General features: G+C 39.4%; 1 protein-coding gene across 3 annotated transcripts in view; it reads right to left on the bottom strand.

The window, feature by feature from the left end:
* Gab1 (GRB2 associated binding protein 1) overlaps positions 1-23,765 on the bottom strand; it is a 132,628-nt gene that overhangs the window by 26,681 nt on the left and 82,182 nt on the right. For all 3 annotated transcript variants that reach the window (XM_008843444.3, XM_008843445.3, XM_008843446.3), the window contains exons 2-6: positions 20,115-20,409; positions 10,079-10,295; positions 4,609-5,210; positions 1,146-1,231; positions 664-967 (exon numbers count right to left, since the gene is read on the bottom strand). In XM_008843444.3, coding sequence (XP_008841666.1) covers positions 664-967; positions 1,146-1,231; positions 4,609-5,210; positions 10,079-10,295; positions 20,115-20,409 — 1,504 coding nt within the window. The remainder of the gene's footprint in view (positions 1-663; positions 968-1,145; positions 1,232-4,608; positions 5,211-10,078; positions 10,296-20,114; positions 20,410-23,765) is intronic.

The following is a 23,765-nucleotide window of genomic DNA, read 5'->3' as shown; positions in this document are numbered from 1 at the left end:
ACCCACAGAGATCTGCCTGCCTCTGCTTCCCAAGTGCTGGGATTAAAGGCATGCACCACCACACCCAGTGAAATAGAGATCTTTCGAAAAGTTTAAAACCTCATTCAATTTTATGTCTTACAGGGTTTATACTGAGTTCAATATTGTATAACTATTAATTCAACTGTGAACCTATAAACTTACAGCCACTTGTGAAAGAGATGTACTTTTGCTCTGGAGTGTGTTACTGAATATGTTAAAGCTGTAATGAAATGCTTCTTCTAATCATGTAGTCATTAAAATTTTTTTTTAAAATCCTAGTTTTCTGGCTTGTGCTGATAGACCAAAAATATTTTCGTGAATGAGCTGCATAAGTCAGCAAAGTGGAAGAGCTAAGCAGGGGTCAGGTGCTCTACTTAGATGCTTTGTGAAGAATATTCCAGATTCTTTACTCTGGGTATTTTAGTTTTTAATCTCTACTCTTAGAGCTAGGAGACTTGGAAATCTTACCTGGGCATCAACACATCAGTCTGAAAATAGCAGTATTTATGTACTTTAGTTAATGATCCAGGTAACATGAAATGTTTCAGAATTGGTCCAGGCAGCTCTGTGCTTAGGGATGGTTAGATGCAGACCTAACTCCATCGTTTCCTCCAATCCTTTCCCTTGCTACATCCTCCTTACCTTTTCTGTCCGGCTTGAGGTTCCTATCCACTGGAGGTGGTTCACAGTCAGCAACAGGAACTGGCCTCCTAGGAGGGGTCTTTGGGCTGGACCTGAAGCCCATATGAGCAGGAGGAGGGACTTGCATTCCAAATGAAGAAAAATCAAATGTCCCTGGGGTCATTGGCACATAATTTGGTTCCTGAATGGGTTCTGTAAAGCTGCTGGAATGCTGTCGTGGTGGAGAGTTGGGATTCATTGGGACATAATTTTCATCCAATTCTTCACTTGAGACGCTTCCCACTGTCAACACATTTTTGATTTTCTAAAACACACACACACACACAAAACATTCCTTTTAATAAAAAAGCTATTGTCCAACATTAAGACACAATTTCACATCCATTCATATGGAGTCTGAAGTTAGCTCCAGTCATGATCTCATTTAATCTCAGGTACTAAGCATGAAGATTTCGACAACTAACAAGGTCAATTATACTTACAAAGTGGTTATGGAAGCCTTCGAGTGAACTAGATCTATCGCTTGGAAATGTTCGTGGAATATCATAGCAGTCTTGAGAAGGGGCATCTAGAATAAAGAAAAAACTGTCAACCTTTGTTCCCATCTGCCAGCTCTCAGAGTAATCAGAACTGCTTTATTCTTTTTCTTCACGCACATCCACACACTTCATCCTAAAAAGAGGCCCACCAAATAGGGTCTTGAATTAGTGGATTACACCACTAGAGAAATGCAGACACACATTTGCATGTTTATCAGTCCCAGTATCTGACAACGATAGCGATGAAATGTCCAAGCCTAGCATGAAAAGGGTTATGTAAAGAAAGAGAAGAAAAATAGTTTTCATTTTGAACCACCTCGGGCCTAAGATATTTCACTAACATATAATTAGGTTACAAAGCCATTTCAAAAAGAGAGTTAGAAGGCTGCATGTGCTGGGCTATGCCTATAATCCCAGAACTCAGGGTATAGAGGCAGGAATTAGGAGTTTAGGGTCTTTCTTGGGTAAATACCAAGTTCTGACGAGATTCTGTCTCAGGAAAGAGGGAGGGAAGGAGAGAGGGAAGGAAGAAAAGAATAGAAAAATGTGAAACTGGTATTGGAGGGTTGAACATACAATGATACAAATACTTTTTTATGGTCCAATAATTCCTTCCCTTCTTTATGACAGCCAGGCAACTACCACAAAATACAGAAAATTTAGCACATAGTTTTTAGGGTATATGCAATAAAAACTGTGGCTTTCTATTTTTAAGACTTTTAGAATCTTGGAGAAACATGGTACTGGCACAAAAACAGACATACAGATCAACGAGACAGAATAGAATACCCAGACATAAATTCACACAATTACAGACACCTAATTCTTTTTTTTAAAACAAAGGTGCTAAAAATACACATTGGAGAAAACAGTCTCTTCAACAAACAGTGTTGGGAAAACTGGATATCCATGTGTAGAAAACTGAAACTAGATCCCAGTATCCCAGTATCTTACCCTGAAAAAAAAAAAAAAAAAATCAACTCTAGATGTGTCAAAGACTTTAATGTGAGACCTGAAACTCTAAAGTTGTTAGAGGAAAAACTAGGGAAAACAGTTCTCGAAATATGCATAGGCAAAGGGCTTTCTCAATAGGATTGCAGTCTCCTAGGAAACAAAGCCAATAATGGACAAATGAGACCTCATGAAATTAGAAAGTTTCTGTACAGCAAAAGAAACAGTTAACTGAGTGAAGAGGCAGCCCACAGAATGGGAGACAATCTTTTTTGCTAGCTATATATCTGACAGTGGAGTAACATCTAGAATATGCAAAGAACTCAAAACACCCAATCAATAAATGGGCTAATGAAATGGACAGACAGCTCTCAAAACATGAAATAAAAATGGCTATTAACACATGAAAAAAGTTTTAGCCTTACTAGCCACCAGAGAAATGTAAATTAAAACTACATTGAGATTCCATCTCATCCTAGTCAGAATGGTAGTCATTGAAAACAACGAGAACAGCAGCAAGGACAAAAGAGACCTTTATACCTTGCAGTGGGCGTGTAAACTAGACCAGCCATTGTGGAAGTCAGTATGGAGGTTTCTCAGAAAAACTAAAAATGGATCTATCATATGACCCAGTTATATTACTCCTGGATATTTACCCAGAGGACTTCAGAGCAACATATCATAGAGATATGTGTTTACTGCTGTGCTATTCACAATACCTAAGCTATGCAGACAACCTAGGTTTCCAACAATAGAAGAATGGATAAGGAAATGTATATAAACACAATAGAATTCTTTTCGGTCACAAAGAAGACTGAATCTGGGCTGATGAGATGGCTCAGCAGGTAAAGGCACTTGCTGTCAAGTCTGATGATCTGAGTTTAGTTTTCCAGGATCCACATGGAAGGAGAGAACCAACTCCTGCAAGTTGTCCTCTGATCTCCAGGCATGTACGTATACCTATACACTAAATAAATAAATGCTTTTTATAAAGAATGAAGTCATGCCATTTGCAATGAGATGTTTGTAACCGGAGATAATCATACTAAGTGAATTGCAGTAATTTCATAAAGACAAATATCATGCTTATGGCTCCTAGATTTTACATTGATACCTTAAAATCTCTAGGGATAAAGGGAACCAATAGGAGTCAGGAGAAGTGAGAAAACGGAAGATAGAAGATATTGTATGCTCAACATACAATATTTATACTTGTACAAAAACTTAAGAAAAAGAAAGAATCTTGGAGAATAACCCAGACCCAGTCCCCATTCCCAAGGTCTTGAGCTTCTCCTTGCAGGCTCTAAGAGACAGTACAAGACATGTATACCCATTGTCAGCCAAAATGAACAGTGAGAGGAGAGTCAGTAAAACTAAATTAAATCCTATTAAACAAAAAGCATAATGGGCTTGATTTGAATAGCATTACCACTTAATAGACAATATGTAAAAATTGCTTATAGAGGAAGGAAGGAAAAAAAGCCCAACAGAGGTGACGCAGAAGAGGTCATGATGACGCACAGTCTGTAATTGGAGAGTGCTCCTGCTCAGACAATCTATCTCCCCGGGAATCCTAGAAAGTGGGAGAGAAAAGCAGGTGTTTCCTGAGATGGGAAGGCTAGGTTATACTTCAGGCATGAGAAGCTCTGAGTTCCAACCCTTTTTCCTTTCCCACAGAACAGGCATGTGCACACACACACATGCACACACACACGCACGCGTGCGTGCACAGGCACACAAACCTTTAGGGGTGTACTGACTCTGATATCATGGCTGCATGAGTAGGAGCTGAGGAAGAGAAGAGGTAATTTTTTAAAAATATTATTTATTATTTTATGTGTATGAGTATAATGCCTGCATGTGTGTAAGTGCACCCGTGTTGGGCAATGCCCACAAAGGTCAGAAGAGGGTGTCAGATCCCTTGTTCATAACTAGAGTTATGAACAGCCATTAGCCACCATGTAGGTGCTGGGACTTGAACCTGGGTCCTCTGCAAGAGCAGCCAGTGCTTTTAACTGCTGAGCCACCTCTCCAGCCCCAGGATAAAAACTTAATATACTATACCAAAAAGAACAATTATTGAGAAAAGTGGATTTTCTTGTATGTGGTGTATGCACACATATGCCAGTACACTTCATTTGCCTGTGTGCTTCCACAGTGAACAGAGGCCAGAGAATATCTACTGTCCTGCTCTATCCCTTTTCATCTTATTCCATTAAGACAGGATCTGTCCCTGAATCTGCAGCTAGGCTGGCAGCCAGAAAGCTCCAGAGATCTTCTTGTCTCTGCCCCTCACAACACTAGGGTTATAGGCTCATGGGTTCTAGGATATGAACTCAGGTCCTTATGCTTGAGCAGCAAGAGCTCTTACCCATCGAGCCATCTCTCCAGTACCTCAGATAAATGGATGTTCTGTCATTAACCTCTAATAGTGTAAAAGCTGCCTGGAACTGACCTTTCCTCAATTTGTTCAGATCCACGGTGGAAATGGTGTTACTCCGTGATGGTGGCATGCCCGCTGTAGGGATACAGTAACTGCTGTCGGTGTCTGAGGCTGTGCGTGAGATACCGCACGTTTCCACAGGAGACCGGTCATGAGTTGGATGTGGCTTTGGTGGCCGGGGTGGAGGGATATCTGGAATGGCATCCAGTTTTGCTGTCTGTCCCAAGGTGCCATCTGGAAATGTCCGTGGAATCTGGTAAGTATTGCCAGGTGCTGGCGGAATGTCGTAACTAATAGACACATGTCTCATCTGAGCCTCAACACTGGATGTCCCAGACGGGGTATTAAAAACGTAGAGCTCTCCATCAGCTTCAGTACTAGATGGAGATTCCTTTGGCAACACATCATGGGAATAACTCCTGGGCAGGTTATAGAGGCTGGAGTCTACAGAAATAGATGTGGCTCTCGATGGTGGACAGTCATACATCATTTGCTGCTGAAAAAAGCCATTCACTCCGTGTTTGCTCTGGGAGGAAGCAGGAGTTTTATGGGAAGGGACGTTATCATTGCAGTCTGTTTCAGAAGAGGTGGACTTTGCGGATTCAGCATGGGTTCTGAATAAAAATTGTTAATGACAAAATAAATACAATCAAGACATATGGATTAAGTTTCGATTAACAAATTTATAGCCTAGCAATCCAAATGTTTTTCCATGAGATTTTTTTTTGTGATCGGTAAGATTCAAAGCACAAATGTTCTTTAATCGTTTATGATGATAAACCAACAAGCCTACCACCACCAAACTGCCAGAAATAAGTCCTGTCCTGTGCCTGCCCACACCCCCAATTCTACCAAAGAAACATACACATAAAAACCATAAATCCCTATAGCATTAGAATTAGACATCACAGAACTATCTATCTAGACACAAAGAAAAACATTTTCTATGAACAACATGCAAAAACCCAGCTTGGAGCAGTTTACACGGTTCATCCATTGCCTTTTAATCTGCCTGTGGCAAGTTGTTCTGCATAGCCCCAAGTCAAACTGCCATTGCTGAAGAATTCAAGGTGACAATAGGTTTCAGGTACCTTCCTTTCTACTCTCTTTGACAAATATTCAGCCATACTATTAAAAGGAACAAAACAGATCTCATCAGGTTAACCAACTCCTAACAACCTTATGAAATCTCATATGAAGATATTTTTGTTTCGGTAATATTTTTAGTCTCTGCATTCTGAGGAATTAAAAATTTCAATATAGGGATTGGAGAGAAGGCTCAGTGGTTAAGAGCACTGGCTGTTCTTGCAGAAGACCCAAGTTCAAATCCCAGCACCCACATAGCAGCTAACAACCATCTGTAGCTCTAGCTCTAGGGGAATCTGACACCCTCTTCTGTCCTTTGCAGGCACTGAATGACACGAGTGCATTTACATACATGCAGGCATAACACTCATACACATAAAATAAAAATAAATGGAAATTTCAATATAAACCAAGCAGATGTTAACAGTACAAATACACTCCTACTTCCTTAATGATAAACAAGGTACTTGAGCTCATTATATAAGTTGAGGATCCTGTTTATTTAAATAATACGATAGGATTTATAGTAACATCTGGTCCTGTGTATCATATTTGTCCCCAGAACCTCTCCCACTTTGGGACAGAGCACCCATACCATGCTACCCTGATTTTCCTTCTCCCTTGCTGGTCATTCACTCCCTTTGTTCAGGGACTGTCACCTTCCTTCTGTCTGTCCTCTCAGGAATGACACCAAAACTTCACCACACATTGCACTAGATGATTCTTTTTCACACCTTCACTTTCTTCTTGGAACACTGACAGCTCCCATTTTCTCATTAAACTCTGAGTGCTATATTTTCAAAGTCGCAATTCTAGTTTGTTATCACTGCATGACTTTGCTCACGTGGCTCAAACCAAATTCAATTTCCTTTTGAAATTGGTTATTCTTCCTGATTTGCATGGAAAGAAGTGACTTGAATCCAGATTTTCTAGGTTCAAAATCCAAGGACCTTGATCCCCTCTCTGACCCCACCATCGGTCAAGCACTGCGTCATGAATCTTTCCTCCTCTCCACTTATCTGTTTCTGCCCTGTTCCCACTCCAAGTTCAGGTAGATCCCTGTGACATCCTTCCTCAGCACTGAACCCCGAGGTGAACTCTCCTCTAGTGTCCCTTTCCTCTAATCTCTGTTTGCAATAACACCAATATTTTCCAAAACATGATTTTTATATTATTCAGCTAATTAGAGAAAAATCTATAGATTATTACACACTGTGGGACTGTAAGGCCACAGACCAACCCACACAGTATCAAGGTTCCTAATATTAACTTGGCTCTACCTCCTAAGTCCTGCTTTTCCACAAAGTGAGTCCTTCCCAAGCAGGCTCTCTTTCTCTTCTTTTCCCCACCATACTCATTCTCACCTCTCCATTTCCTTAAGAAAGTTTTGTACAAATTAGTAAAGATGTTCTTTTCTGTCACCAACTAGGTACAGCTCAGTAGCCAGGTAGAAGCTGTTCCTCTTATAAAGCTACTCAATGATTTTTCACTTTAAAAAACTACTTAGGGGCTGGAGAGATGGCTCAGTGGTTAAGAGCACTGATTGCTTTTGCAGAGGACCCAGGTTCGAATCCCAGCACCCAAATGGCGGCTAACACCCTTTTGCAATTCTAGTTCCAGGGGATCCAATGCCCTCTTCTAACCTCCACGGGCATTGTCTGACATGAGTGCACTTGCAGGCAATACACTCATACACATAAAATAAAATATAAGATAAAATAAAAATAATAAAATTTAAAAAACAATATTGTTATTTATTATTATTGTGTATGTATTTGTATGAATGAAGGTGTGCCTCTGTGTCACAAAGTGGGTGAGGGGTCAGAGGACAACTCTGTGGAGTCTGTTCACTCTTTCCACCATTATGTGGGTTTTGGGAATCAAACTCAGGTTATCAGGCTTCTGTGGCAACTGACCCATCTTGTTCATCTGGGTTTTTCCATCTTAAAAACACATTATCCCTGGGTGGAATTTCCAATGCACCTATGTATGCAACCTCTAAAACGTGCATTTCACTTAGTCAAATGCAGAAACCAAAAGCAGCTGGAGGTAGGAGTCCTAAATAAGGCTTCTTATATAGTAGTAAGGAAAACTATTGAATTATTTCTAATTTTACAGTGAGTCAGAGATGTGAACATATAGCCAGTGTGCTATGAAAATCCAGAGAAGCCTGGAAAGATTGCTCAGTGGGTAAGGGCTTTGCCACCAAGCCCGAGTTCAATCCCCAGAACCCACATAGAAGGAGAGAACTAATTTTTGCAAGTTTTCCTCTGCCCTTCACAAATGCACTGTGGTATTGGTGAAACTACCCCCCAACACACAATAAACATAGAACATATAAAAATAAACAAAAAACAAAACAAAAAAAATCTCCCACCAACCCAGTGAGGCATCTCAATCTAAGAGCACAGGCACATGGCTCCTAGAGGAAAGATATCTGAGCTGAGCTTTGGAGGATAAATATGAGTGTGTGAGGCAACTCCTACCAGAGTCTTCATGTGAAAATAACTTCTGCGAGTGTTCTCTGACTTCCTACCAAGGTTTACTTGAAAACTCCTGAGGCAGCTCCATCTGATGGAACTGTATCCTATGTAATTAGTTTGTATCTCCACAGTACCTAGCCTACTAGTGAGCATGTGGTGGATAAAGCATAAATATTTGTGATTTACCTGTCAGTTTGGCAAAATATAGATGTCAAAATATATCTAGGCAGAGATTTGGAGAGTATTTTTTACTGCAGCAGGAAAGACATTGTACCAATGAATCAATGAAAGGCACTGTTATAAAAGAGAGAAAATACTAAAAGTATCACCTAACTATTGGCTTCTTAAAAAACAACACCAAAAAGTTACAGTGAGTCTTCATAAATCTTAGTTAGTTGAACAGGTGAAAATTCACAAGTGTATAATCTGTAATACTCACAGCAAACAAGCACAATCAAGTTAGAATTTGATAGTATTAACTAGTGTTGATTTATAAAATTTTCTTGCTCTTACAGGTAAAATTCCATTATAACAAATGCACACAAACCCATTTTTTGAAATGTTTGCAGGCTGCTGCCACTAGGGAATGGGTGGTTCACAGAAAGCACTTTTTGTGGATGCTAAATTCTATATAAAAATTTTTAAATACTTTCTCTAATTTTGGTCTACTAACAATCACTACACTGAAAAAAGAAACTTTCTCTCATGAAAATAATAAAGCTTAGTTCCTTATCACTCTGTTTTATAGATACCTTTCACATCTAATATATAGTTCATGCCCACTTTTATTTTATTGTATTTTGGTTCTTTGAAATAGGGTCTCCCTATACCCCAGCTGACCTGGAACTCACTATGCAGACAAGACTGACCTTGTTCTCACAGAGATTCTGCCTCTGCCTCCTGAGTGCTGGAACTAAAGGCTTGTACCTCTGTACCTGGCAATGCCTACTTTTGAACTGTAAATATACCCAGTTGATGATGTCATCAAGGCAGAGCTTGGCCTCCTTACTCATCACTATTTTCCAGCTGTGTCTTCAAAGAGTGAAATAACTGTCCTCTAACTTCCTCTGTCACTTTAGGCCTTTCAACTACTCAACATCAAATGTCAAAGGTGATCAAATTTAAATATTTTAGGGCTTAGCAGAAGACACGGGTATGGAATCAGGAGGGAAGGGTTTGGGAAGGGCTTTACGGACTCTCTGGTTAAGGTGTGCACTCCATATATTTTTACCTAACAAAGTCAAGGTTTGGGAGCCAGCGCTGCTTCGTGGCTAGAGGGAGAGATTTGAAAGTTTCATAGCTTTTATCGGTATATTTGATTTCATCAAATGTCACTGTAGCCCAGTTCATCTATTTTGTAGGATTTGCCATATTGGGATTTTACCTGTATGATTAGTTTCTCACACAGATCCAAAACTACAACACACTCACTGCAATGGAATCTTTTTGCTTTCAAAATCTTCTAGTAGTAGGTATTCCTCTCCTTCTTCAGAAACAAAAGATGACCCTTGGCTGGTTTATAATCACATAAGAAATGGAGCAAGATCACCATTTATAAATCAGTGACATCTGGTAAGCAAGTAACACTGTGAGTCTGTAACAAAGACTGCAAATCAGTAGCCAGGTTTCCAGAAGAACTTGATAGGTACACTGTTCTTGGCCATGATGGTGGAAACTGTGTTTCTTTGACAAACCACTCAGGTAACAGAAACAATTAACAAAGGATTATAACCTACAATAGAAGCCTGCAGCACAAGCCTATAAAGACGGCTCCTTTTAACCCTCAAGCTTTATAAAACTTAAAAGTAAGATTTAAAAATGTATACACATACCCCCACACACATATGTGCACATGCACGCACACACTCACACACGCTTGTTCCCAAGCATACATGAAGGCATGAACCATGTACCTGGCAGGTTCGGGCTTCTTGCTTTGACAGTTGATCAGCAAGAGGTAGTCTTGAGGATCTTCCTGGATGCCAAGAGTATCCGGGTGTGGCGGGAGGCTGATGAGCTGGTAAGAAGGAGGTAGTGGAGCATCCACCTGGGTGGAAGGTGGAGCTGTGTTTATAGCGAAAGGTGAATCCACGGGTGCTTGTGAGGAGTTGCCAAGGGGCTTCACAGAATCTGCAAGAAGGTTTAATATTAGTCTATCACATTATAAGATTTTGTTGTGGTTAAGACAAGTGACTTTAAAGTTTGGAGCTAAACTGTTCCAATACACAAAACCGGAATAAATGATGTCAGTATCAACTAAAATAAATACCACCTAAGGTCACATGCAGTGGTGCACAACTGTAGCCCAGGCTGAGGAGGGAAATCTAAGCTTAGGCGTTCAAGGCCAAGCTGGGCAACAGAGCAAGGTGACAAAACAAAACAAAACAGAACAATAAATACTACCTAAGTAGTAATATTTATACATGAATTGGTTCTTGGCAAAGACATCTGAAAAGCAGTTCAGGGGCCATAAAGAAGCCACATTGGGCCTGAGGAGACGGCTTGGTTGGTAAAATGCCTGTTCCAAAAGCATGAGGATCTGAGCTGAGATCCCCAGAATTCACATAAAAAGCCAGGCACTGTAGTATGTGCTTGTAATTCCAGCACTGGTTAGACAGAGACCTGTGGATCCCTCAAGCTCAGTGGCCAGCTAGTCTAGCCCAATCAGTGAGCTCCAGGCACTCTCAGAGATCCTGATGCAAAAAAATAAAGGTGGACTTAACCACTTGCTGCTCTTGAAGAGGCCCTGGGTACAGTTCCTAGTACCCATGTGGTAGCTAACAACCATCCATAACTCCAGTTCCAGGGGATCTGATGCCCGGTTCTGGCCTCCACACTGGTGGAGGCAAAATAATCATATACATAAAATAAAAAGTAACCAATTACTTAATTTAAAAATAAAGGTGGAGATAGAGAAAGATACCTGATGCCAATCTCTGGTTTCCACATGCATGCACACACACATGAACATGCAAACACACATACCCACACTTATACCCACACCCAATGAAGTCACAGTTAATGTAACTTTGAAAAATCTTTAATTTTAAGGTTACTTAAATTGAAATGAAAATGTTCTGTAATCTTAGCAGGAGATAGAGGTTTTTTGTTTTTTGTTTTTTTCTCATGATGAGGAAGTGCTTCCTAAGCCAAGATTCAATTGCAAAGAGACTCAATTACATGACCTTCGAGGGCCATGGGACTGCTGGAGTTCTGGGTCTGCTCTTCAGGCTGTAGCTTGGGAGGAGGAATCTTTCTATTTTGAGGCCAGTGAAGACGAACTGTATTAATATTAGGGTCAAGGCCTCTTTCCTGGCTGTATGACCACACCCATCAGCTAGTGGATTTCTGCAGTGCTTTCATGCAAAGATGGTCATCAAGTGAAGCAATTCACAATCTCTTAACTGTGTTCTAGGAAGATAAACGAAAATAGCTAAAGTGTACAGAAAGAAATAAGTTGTAAATCTAGCAATTAAGCCCCTCTGTAATTAACAACATGACAAAGTATAATTTTAAGCCCCGAAGGACTACATTCTGTTATTCTGGTTAGAAATACAAGGCTAAAAATAACCCAGGAAAAGGAAAATGCTTATATGTGAATAAGTAAATTTGTTTATTACCTGTTTATATAAAAATTCGGTTGGCTAGTTGAAACCGAGATTTAAAGAAATACGTAAAACATGCTAAAAAGTGATAAAGGGAGATGATCCATGAACTAGGGTTGAATGCAAGTAATATTTGGCTACTGGTTTACCAGGGAAGGGCTAAGGTCACCCCTCTTCTCTGGATGCTTACATTAAACCTACAGGCATTTGATGATGTTTGTCTGTATTTAAATATAATGTGTGCACTACAGCAAAGTTAATTAGCTCATTTTACAACTCTTCCTCTCCTCGTAGGCACGGGTCATATCTTAATTATGAGGCCTGAATATAACAGCAGTACACCACTACTCATAGATCTCAATAGCAACTAAGTAAGGATCAGAGCTGCTATGCTCAGTGGTGTCTTACATGAAACAGATGTTGAAAAATAAAAGAGAGAATGTTTTAATCACAGGGCAGATACTCCAACTGGAAGAGATTTCTAAAAAATGAGAGGGGTCTAAAATCTGTGTGAGACACATTTGCTTGCATGTGCAGTCTTGGATTGGCTTCTCATGAACTCTTTGAGCCCTAACAGGTCTGAGAACTTCTTTCAATTAGAGAATTTTGCCTGATTAAGTTGAGCCGATTTCTAGCTTTTAATCTTGTTAATTTTCCATGAAATGTATTTTTTTTTTTTTTGGTCTTTTTGAGACAAGGTTTCCCTGTAGCCCCAGCTGTCCTGAAACTAATATGTAGACCAGACTGGCCTTGAACTCACAGAGAACAGAGATCCGCCTGCCTCTGCCTGGGATTAAAGGCGTGCACTACCACACCTGGCTGAAATGTCATTTTTATAGTGACCCCTAATAAAATCTAACACTTTATGCCAGGACAATTTTTTCTTATTTATGGAAGATGAAAATAGAATACGTAAGAATATAGAAACAAATTTGGAGACATTCATATCCCATAATGTCAAAATTTCAGTAATTACTCATAAATTCTTGTTGCTGGTCTAATAGAGAGAGGTTAATGGTAGAGTGAGGTGTAAACATTCCAAAGAAGTGTTTCACTCTTGATTCAGTTGCAAATATAGAGATTGAGTTCAAGGGGATTTTTTTAAATGCCATGGACTGGATTAAATAATGACTCAGATAAATCCTTCTGGACTTAAGAAAACCATGAAAAATATTTATCTTTCAAAAATGAATTTAAGAGAGACATATACAACACAAAGGAGAAAAATAGATTAGAAAGCAGTTAGAGCATCCGACAAGCTGTATTCTCCTGTAATATACAGTCGCAGTCTTGTTTCATTGACAGTAGAGGCATGGAGTAATTGAGTTCAATGTTTAGTTCTGATCAAAACAAAACTAAACACTAAATAAGTAATTTACCATATGAAGTTGTATGAATTGTAGCACCGCTCTAACTCCTTGAATAACTCTCCCAGGTGACTGTTCTCATAGATAACACTTTACCTTTAGTATTTTTTGGTAAACTTGATAGCCATACACTGAATGAATTGAGAGACTCACGTGAGAAAAGAAAACTCACCCCGCCAGAGCATCATGTTGGCCTGACCTTGTTTTACGTTCACAACGGGACTATCTCACTCATAATCTTTCATTTCTCCCACCCATGAAAGATAAAAGTCATGAAACCTCTTTCAATCTTCAAAGTCCTCAGTTTTCTGAGAAGTCTGGGTAGAATTCAAAGGTGTCTGTTCCAAAAATACCTCCCCTAACATGTCAATACTTACATGTGTTTACAAGGGGCAAGAGATAGAGAAAACTTCCACTACACTTCCGAGCAAGTTCATAAAAGAAAACACCTTTTAGACCTTTTAGCTGCTCCAAACATTCCAGACCACAGTGGCATACAAAGGGCTTTAACGGGACAGGCAATCACTTTAACACTTCAGCCAAGAAAATGCACTATCTTCAACATTTTGGTCTTTGAGATCATTTTACTCATGCCAAGTTGACTACCTACCTAGCTCTGAAGATTGAATACAAAAATTATATTGTTCAGGGCCAGTTGGATGGCTCAACAGGTAATGAAGCTTGCCACCAACCTTGATGACTTGAATTCAATCCCTAGAACCCACACAGTGGAGAGAAGTGACTCAAATTGTTCTTTGACCTTCACACGTGCACCATGTCATATGTGCGCCCCCACACATTCACATACACACAATAAATAATGTAAAATTTAAAAATTGTATTCTATCTAAATATTCTGTAAATGAAAATTTCTGCTGATGTTAAACAGCTGGTGCAACAACACGTGATTTAAGCCTACTCTAGGCTACAAGCTGTAGAACAGGCCATCTTGCTTCCTGCCTTGCTTCCATTCCTGACTCACTGCTCTTTCTAAGTATCTCTGAAGAAACAGACACTGGTTCAGGGTTTGCTCGCACATGTAAAACTGTTTCCCATTTCTTAATTCAGAATGCATCAAGAGTATAATTAACATCCATTAGAGGCCTAATAAACCACTGGAGCAAACTCCTAATTGAAATTTACTTAGAAAGCTAATAAGTACTGCTAAGGAAAGGCCTTTCGGCAAGCAAGCTCTCAGTGCAAAGGAACAGATTATGATTTGAGCAGATCTACCAATAAGAAGTCGACTCCCATGACCCCTCACCCTATGGACTGGTTTATCCTATTTGGAACCATAACGCTTGTTAAAAGGTAAATCTAGAGAAATTAACAAGAGTGAGAGGGAAACGGGGTGTTTGTGTGGTGATGAATATGATCGAAATGCATGAATGAAATGTCATAATCAAGCCCATTATTATATGTAATATATGCTAATGAACATTTTCTAAAAGGGCTGTAAAGGTGCTTGTTGCCAAGCCTGATGACCTCAGTTTGGTCCCTAGGATCCACATGATGGAAAGAGAAAACAGATTCCTCCAAGTGGTCCTTTGACCTACACACACACACACACACACACACACACACACAGAGTTTTAGAAGATATTTAAACAGGAAAATCTAACAAATGAATACAAATAAGTAACAGCAGTAATAGTAACTGTGAGTCAAGATACTTAATCAGCTACTGAAGATCCTTAATCACTACATAACGTTTAATGTATTTCAAGTACAACACAACATGTATTTTAGGGGGTTTTGTTGTTTTTAAACATATTTTATTTATTTATTTTATGTGTATGAGTATATTGCCTGCATGTACGTAAGTGCACCAGTGTCACACAACGCCCATGGAGGTTTGAAGAGGTCGCTGAATTCCCCTGGAACTGGAGTTATGGATGGTGTTAGCCACCATGTGGGTGCTGGGAATTGAATCTGGGTTCTCTGCAAGAGCAGCCAGTGCTCTTAACCACTGAATCATCTCTCCAGTCCCACGTATTTTAGTTTTCAAGTTTTTATCCCTCACACATGAAAACCTTGGAGACTTTTAATCCTTAGGCGATGCTGACAAATGCCATTATTCTTATCCAATGGTTTGATCAGAATCACTTGTGGAAGAACAGTTTAGAAATTAGGTACTCAGAACCCACCACAGGGTGCCCACTCAATTGAAAATGTGCAAAAAGAACAAAAAACCAACAAGAAACCAAACAGCTACACTCTCCAGTTGAATTGGCCCTCAGGAAAATGCAAAATAAATCATGAACTTGCTACCACACAGTCACTAGGCCAGCTGAGGTGAATGGTCAAAGATCAGAAGCCACCAAGAATGTAGTTTGTACAATGACTCTGGAGAGCTAAATGCTAAGATACATATAACCAATGATACAGCACTTCAACTCATGGGCATGTGTCCAGAAGAACAAAGTGTTGATGTCCATCCACAGACATACACACAAGGGTCAGAAGTGATGGCTTAGTGGTTAAGAGCACATGCTGCTCTTACAGAGGACCCGGCATGCACAGACTCACACACAGATACACACATACAGAAAATTAAGAATATACTTTTTTAAAAAGACCCACATAAGAATGTTCCACACACCTCTCTTTGTAGTAACTAAAAACTAGACACAATTCAGATGCATTCAAACAGACATGCTATATGACGTAGTCACATGATAGAGTGCTGCATGGGACAAACTACTTCCCACCACAACATGGTGAATTTCATGGACTTAATATTGAAGGAAGGAAGAGGACTTAAAGGTTCCATTTGCATGAAGTTCAAAATAGACAAAATTAATGGACGGTGATAGACGTTAAAGGAATATGAAACCTAGGTGGGATTTTACTGGGAAAAGGCCCAAAAGATTTTTCTGGAGTACAAATGTTGAAATTCTTAATCTGATCTAGAATTTAAAAACACATATATGTATATCTGTGTGCAGACATGGATATGCAAAGTCTCTGAGCAATCATTTAAGATCTATGCCTTTCACAGTAGTAATAACAAATGTTTTACATTTAAGTAAAAAGAAATTTAGAAGTCCCTAAGACTGCTTGATAGGGAAGGATACACACACACACACACACACACACACACACACACACACACACATGTGTGTATGTATGTAATTTTTTTTCTTTTTGAGAAAAGATCTTATTCATCCCAGGCAGGCCTTGAATTCACTGTTCAGCTAAGATGACCGTGAACTTCTGATGCTCCTGCCCCACCTCTCAAATGCTGGGGTGTACAGGCCTGTGTCATCATACTTGGTTTATGCTGTGTGCTTGCTAGGCAACCACTCTACTAACGGAGTCACATCCTTAGTCCATATAAATAAATATATTCTTTTTAAAATAAATATTTTTAAAATTTTATGTGTGTTATGCCTGCATGTATGTAAGTGCATCTATGTTGTGCAGTGCCCATGTAGTGCAGAGGAGAGAGTCAGATCCACTGGAAGTGGAGTTATGAATGAGTGTTAGCCACCATGTGGGTGCTGGGATTCGAACCCAGGTCTTCTGCAAGAACAGCCAGTGCTCTTAACTGCTGATCCATCTCTCCAGCCCCTATATATGTTCTTAAATACTAGCTTATCTACTTATTAAAAGGAAGAATATCAAACAGAGAACTATACTTTTTAAAAATTAAGCCACTATAACCTGGGCAGTTTGAGAAAAGCAACTCAGGAGATTTTCTAATCCTGTATCCTAAAATTAGCTGAAGCCTTTCTAGAGGTCAGTGACTTCCTACCACCCTTGGCCGAGCTTCCCAGCACTTGTTTAGCAAATTTAACAGCTTCTACCTTGGTGTGCAGAAACAAAAACCAATCTGCACATTTCCAAGAAAAACAAAAGAAACTGGTTTCTATCCTCAAATCCACTAAAGAAAAGCAATCGTAGGAACCGCACACAGTTCAATGAGTTTGAATTTAAAAACACAACAGTCTGCCAGCATTTTGAGTATTCAATAATAGCAGTGGTCACCTGGGGCAGCGGAAATAACATGCTAATGATATTTTGAGAGGTTCCTGGAATCAAAACACAGGTCAGAATTTTCCCCTTTCCTTTTGTTTTCAGGGGAAAATGAGTTATTCTCAGAGGGATGGGGGAGAGTTATTTTCTCAAACAGTGCTGTCCAAGCATGGTCTATTTCTTCCCACATCTGGCTTGAGACTTACACAGTGAAAAGGTGGCTCATAGTACTAGCAAACTTTTGAACCCAGAGTGGGGTACATTCAGCCTTTGAAAGGGAGGAGCACAGGCTTAAGGGCAGATGAAGCAAAGGAAAAATGGCCTCTTAACTGTTTGTGGATTGGTTATAAGGAATGCTTGGAAGCAAGAGAATATAAGGTTGGTGTTAATGTTAACAGGAGAACCCAGACATCTCTATTCTTTGAACTATTTATTTATCTATTTTTATTTATTTTTTATGTGTATGAGTATTTTGCCTGCATGTATGTGAGTGCACTCATGTTATGGAAAGCCTGGAGGCCAGAAGAGGGAGGGTGTCAGATCCCCTGGAACTGAAGTTGTGGATGGCTGTTAGCTGCCATGTAGGTGCTGGGAAATCCAATCACTGGGGTCCTCTGCAAGAGCAGCTAGTGCTCTTAACTGCTGAGCCATCTTTAGACATGTGTTCTTGCCCTACCACATGAACTGTGTGTGCATGGTTACAAGGGATACTGACACTTCTCTGCTGTTAGAATCTGATGCAAATTAATCTTTTTGAGACAGGGTCTCCCTGTGGCTCCAGCTGGCCTAGAACTCATTACGTAGACCATGCTGGCCTCGGATCTTTAGCTACAGTAAAGTAATCTTCTACAAATGCATATGGAAGTGTAGCTGATTTTAAAGCCTTTTTGCAGTTTTGCTACTACATACTGAAAAGAATAACAGACTGCAGTGACATTGCTTTGGCCTCTAATATGACAATGATGAGGAATTAGTCATCTTAGTCATTTTCTATAGATTTATTCCAAGAAACTCAAGTTATGCTTCAATATAGCATATTAAGACATTTCTAACTGTGGCTATTTGAGGGAGATGGTTAGAAGGAAGTTGGGAAAAATGGAAATAATATCTAAAATACAATTTCTGTTGTACTTAGATACAGTCCATGGACAAAATGTACAAAGTATTAGGAAATTAAAACTATCAAGGGCTTGTTTTAATGAACAGATAAAAATGACTTGTGATTACCAATACTATTCTTGGTAATCGACTCACAAACCACACATGCCAAATTTGATTAATCATTTTATAAATTATCTTACATTCCTCTACCCTTCACATATTCCCTATGTCTCTAGCCTGTTTTCTAAGGACTTGGGCATTCTGCTACTGAGAAAGTCACTGCAGATTTTATGTATTTCCTCAAATACCCCTGTTATGCTGGTTTATTACAGTGAAAACTGACATGTGACCAATTGATTCTGACTTCTAGAGCCCAATGAAAACATTCCCTTAAGTAGAGAAGCAAAGTACTCAGTAGATTTATCAATGATAGTCACGGAGCCATTTAAAACCACCTAGCCTTGGGCTGGGGAGATGGCTCAGTAGTTAAAAGCACTTGCTCTGCAGGCACAAAGACTTCAATTAAAATGTGCAGATCCCACATCAAGCCAGGCACAGAATCCCAGTGCTCCTATGCCTAAAGAGGAGGTGGAAACAGGGGAATCCCCAGGAGCTCACAGGACAGCTAGCCTGGTGTATACAGTGGCAAAGGATGCTTGTATTCAAGTAACCTTTATTATTTTACTTAATAATGGTCCCAGAGCACAAGAGTAGTGACAGCAGCCATTTATTATAGCATATTGTTGTCATGTTCATGTTTTATTTTATTATTGTTAACCTCCCATTGTGTCTAATTTATAAATTAAACTGTATCATAGATGTATATGTACGGGGGGAAAAAAAGTATATGCAGGCTTGCTCCTATCTTCAGGTTTAGGCATCCACTGGGGATCCTGGGGATGCATTCTCCATGGAGCAAGGGGATCATAAGGCCACAAAGCTCAGCCCACTGTTATTTGTGATTCTGGCTTTTAAAAAACATAAATGTGGGGCTGGAGAGATGGCTCAGCAGTTAAGAGCACTGCCTGCTCTTACAGAAGACCTGGGTTTGAATCCCAGCACTCAGATGGCGGCTAACAACTGTCTGTAACTCCAGTTCCAGGGGATCTGACTCCCTCTTTTATCCTCCATGGCACTGCACGACACAGGTGCACTTACATACATGCAGGCATAACACATACAAATAAATAAATAAATAAATATTTTTAAAAACATAAATATATGTAAGTGGCATGGAAACAAAGGGGTGACTACTTGAGGGGAAGAAGGGGTCCTAAAGAGGGTGGGGGCAGGAAAGGGCTGGGATGAGCAAAAAAGAACAAAATATAGTGATGTGTATGTGTGTCACAATGAACCCCCCCATTTGTTTGTATTATAACAAGAGAATTAATTTAATGTCTTAGGCCAGGGAGATGGTTCAGTAGGTAAAAACACTTGCCACCAAGCCTGAAAACCTGAGCTCTAATCTCAGGACCCATGTGGTGAGAACTGACTTCTCCAAGTTGTCCTTTGACCTCAACATGTGAATTGGTAAATTGTAGCATTCTCTCTCTCTTTCTCTCTCAAATAAATAAATAAATAAATAAATAAATAAATAAATAAATAAATAAATGAAATTAAACATTTTTAATGTTCTTTTGTGACTTTTTTCATCACGACAATTATTTAGACATTGCCTCACATCAGTTAGTTAGGTCTCTCTCTCTCTAAGACCTATGAGAAGTTTCTTTCTAAACTGATTAAAGAGTTCAGTGCTTGTTCCAAGTATCAAGCTCTTATTATAAAACAAAGCATCAGCATGTACAACTAAAATAACAAAAGATTTCATGACAGTTCTAAAAACATAGCAAAAAAAGAAAAAAATTAACTCAAATTGAATAATAAATCTATGAACCTACCTTCTTCTGTGGGATTGAACCCACAGATGTCACAGATACAACGGACCCACTTATTCATCTCCTCCTCACTGTCTGCTACCAAGTAGAAAATTCGGTCAATAGTGTTGATATCAAAGATGTAGCTGTTTTCAAACTCCTTTTTGTTAAATGTCAACCCAGCATCGACTTGCTGACATAAATTTAAATCAATTATCCGGATAGGCTTCTTGGCATGATCATTTTTGTAATACTCTAAGACATCTGGATCTCCAGTCAAACGGCCACTTCGTAACACAAACCATCTTCTCTTCCATGCCTATAAATAAGCAAAATATCCATTTAGTATTGGAGAAAAACTTTCTAAAAAGATATACATCTGTTAAACTTATTTTATTCGTTTTGAGAGTTATAATATCTTATATCAACTCTCCTATAACATGTATAACATGATACCAAGTCAACAAAAAATGATTAACCATAAATGAAACAGTAACAGTTTCAATGAATAGATTGGGAAAAAATAGGTATCAACATTCAAAAGAATAGTGTCATACATTATGGTAAGTGAAATAAATCATTCACAAAAGAACAAATATTATGACCTCTTTATATTAGGTATTTATAGTAGTCAAATTCATAGACAGAATGTGGAAATAGTGGTTACTAGGCTGCTTGGGAAGGGAGAGTTGATATAAGGGTGGTCATAGTATCTAACAATGTGAATGTACTTAATAATACTGGATGGTGGTCATAGTATCTAACAATGTGAATGTACTCAATAACACTGTACTAAATACCTATATTTAGTTAAAATGGCAAATTGTAGGTTATTTTACCACTTTTAAAAAGAGCAATGGTTTTCCATACCTTAATATCATGCCATAAATAATAAACATACAGGGGTTGGGGAAATGACTGTGCACACATGAAGACCCAAATTTGGATTCCCAACACCATATAAAAAGCCATGCTTGGCTGGGCATGGTGGCACATGTCTTTAATCCCAGCACTGGGGAGGCAGAGGCAGGTGGATCTCTGTGAGATCGAGGCCATCCTGGTCTACATAGCAAATTTCAGGCCAGCTGGGGCTACATGGAGACCCTATCTCAAAAAGACAAAAACAAACAAAAAACCACGCTGGGTGTGGTTGCACATGTCTTTCTTTAAAGTTCAAGGCCAGCCTGGTCTACATAGTGAGTTCCAGAACAGCTGGGGCTTTCTGGCCATCAGCCTAGCTCTATATTCAGAGACCCTGTCTCAAAGAAATAGGTGGGCAATGACAGAGCAGAACACCTGACATCCTCCTCTGGCTCCCGCAAGTTGACACACATGCACATACTCACAGACACACACAGACACACACAGACACACACACACGGGAGGAGAGAGGGGGAGGGAGAGAGAGAGAGAGAGAGAGAGAGAGAGAGAGAGAGAGAGAGAGAGAGAGAAGAATGCACATATGGTTGCTTCTTCATAAGACTCCAATAAATTTTAAACCATGGAAATCTGTTTTTTCAGGTGTGGGACAAGAAGTGGGGAGGGGGAAGTAGACTTGGATGTTTTCCTAGTTGCTTCCGTGGAAAGCTAGCATTGGGCTGTCTTTTTAATTGCCAGCCTGTCACTCTAAAACCACAGAGATCTGTATTCCTGAGGAGTCTTTCCAACACATATATATTGGCATTCTGGAATACATCATTGACCATTTCCTCCACACGTTTAATGCTATTCCTAAAGAAGGTTGACATTCTTTTACCATCACTTTCTCTAAAATCTATATTCATTAAGTAAAGCAGAACCAAACGGCTTGAGGCAGTTTTCCTCATCAGTCTTTGACCCCAAATTCTGGGCCTGGACCCCAAACTAAGCCTCATTGTTCTCTGAGATTCATTATCAGGAGTAGCCAGCTAAAACTTAAGAAGGCAGCCAGTCTCCATCACCATCTAAGAAACATTCTATACTCCAGAATAAATACTTATTATAAGGTCGTCTAAAGAAGACACTCCAGGAACTGGGAGCACCAAGACACAGGACATTTCTGCAAGCCACAGGAGCATCACATACAGTCACTGTTCTGCTCATCCAGAGATTATGGCCGAGCACCAGACACAACTCAGTTCTACAGTTTTGGAAAACTGTACCCAGATACAGCAACCTGCTTTCCAATGATGGGCTGTGATAAAGTCAGTCCTATCTATGCTTCTGGTGTTTTCAGGGTATCTTCATCACTGATAGCAGTTTGGTGCTCCATAGTCCCATCAGAGCAAGAATGACCTCCATGTTTGTGCTGTTCAACACAAATCAATCTCTCCCCTCCACAGTATTCCTACATCTTCACTAACATCTACAGAAGTGGATTTATAAGAAAATAGCTATTGTGTAAAATCACTAAAAGCAACTTAGTATGACACAAGAAGTGTAAGATATTTTTTGCATATCACAAAATTGGACAAATCTAGCTGAAAGGCATTATAATTATGAACTTAAAAACAGCTTCATTTTATTCTGAAAATACACATGACAAAAAGGGATTGATAACTACCACAACAGTTCTTTAGCAGATATTTTAGTTTTAGCCTCCATAGTAACCAAATTTCTAATAAATTCTAGGGAAGGTGTTATGGCACTGTGACAGGGGTCTGAAGTAGAGACAGAGGAGCCCTGGGAGTCTGCATTCCAGCCCATCCAGTCTTTAATAATTTGGACAACTATACTAACAATTGAATTTATTTTGGTGATAGCTTTAGGCTTCATATGTTAGAGACACTTTAAATTATATTAATTAAACTGAGAAAAAAAATCTGTCAATAAGTTCTTGATTGTTCTGAACATACTCTTCCAGGTACTTGTGAGAAGGCAAATACCCTACTTGGAATCCAACCCTTATGGAGTTTACCAACTGGGAGGAAAATAGCTAACATCCATGAAAACACTTCAGAACACAGCAACACTGACAAAATAGCTAGAGAAACATTGCTAAATGGACAGGCATTCTTTTTTGGAAAAACATATGCAATCCGTAAGAAGGTATTTATTGGGGAGAAAATTATGAAAGCCTAAAAATATTATGTAGTTTGTATCAGTAATCCTTAGTTGATTTTTGATGTCGCAAGTATGTATTTCAGTACATTCTTTGGCAATGCTGTACCAGCCTTCTTCTCCCTGGTTTTTAATTTAATCTGCTTTGAAAAGTCTTTATCCTGGGCAAAATCTTTCACATTTTTTTTGGTCTTTTTTTGAGACAGGGTCTCCCTGTAGCCCCGGCTGGTCTGGAACTCACTATGTAGACCAGGCTGGCCTCGAATTCACAGAGATCTACCTACTTCAGCCTCCCAAGTGCTGGGATTAAAGGCATGTGCCATAACACCCAGCTTTTTTTTGAGCCAGGATCATGTAGCCCAGGCTGACCTTCAACTCTTGATCCTTCTGTCTCTACCTCCTATGCTGCACAACCTCACCTGGTTTATGTGATGCTGGGGAACACACTTAGGGCTTCTTACCTGCTATGCAAGCACTCTATCAACTGACCTACATCCCCAATTCCTAATATTAGCACTTTAAATTAACTTCTCAATCTGACTGCAGTCCAAAGAGTAAGAATTTGTGCTCAGAAGGCAGCATGGAGTTGTGTAGAACCTTAAGAAATATGGAAATCAAAAAAGTGATACACACACA

Source organism: Nannospalax galili, unplaced genomic scaffold (genome assembly GCF_000622305.1).
Source record: "Nannospalax galili isolate Female #2095 unplaced genomic scaffold, S.galili_v1.0 scaffold359, whole genome shotgun sequence".
NCBI lineage: Eukaryota > Metazoa > Chordata > Mammalia > Rodentia > Spalacidae > Nannospalax > Nannospalax galili.
Note: the sequence above shows the minus strand (reverse complement) of the source record. Positions and strands in the feature narration are given on the sequence as shown.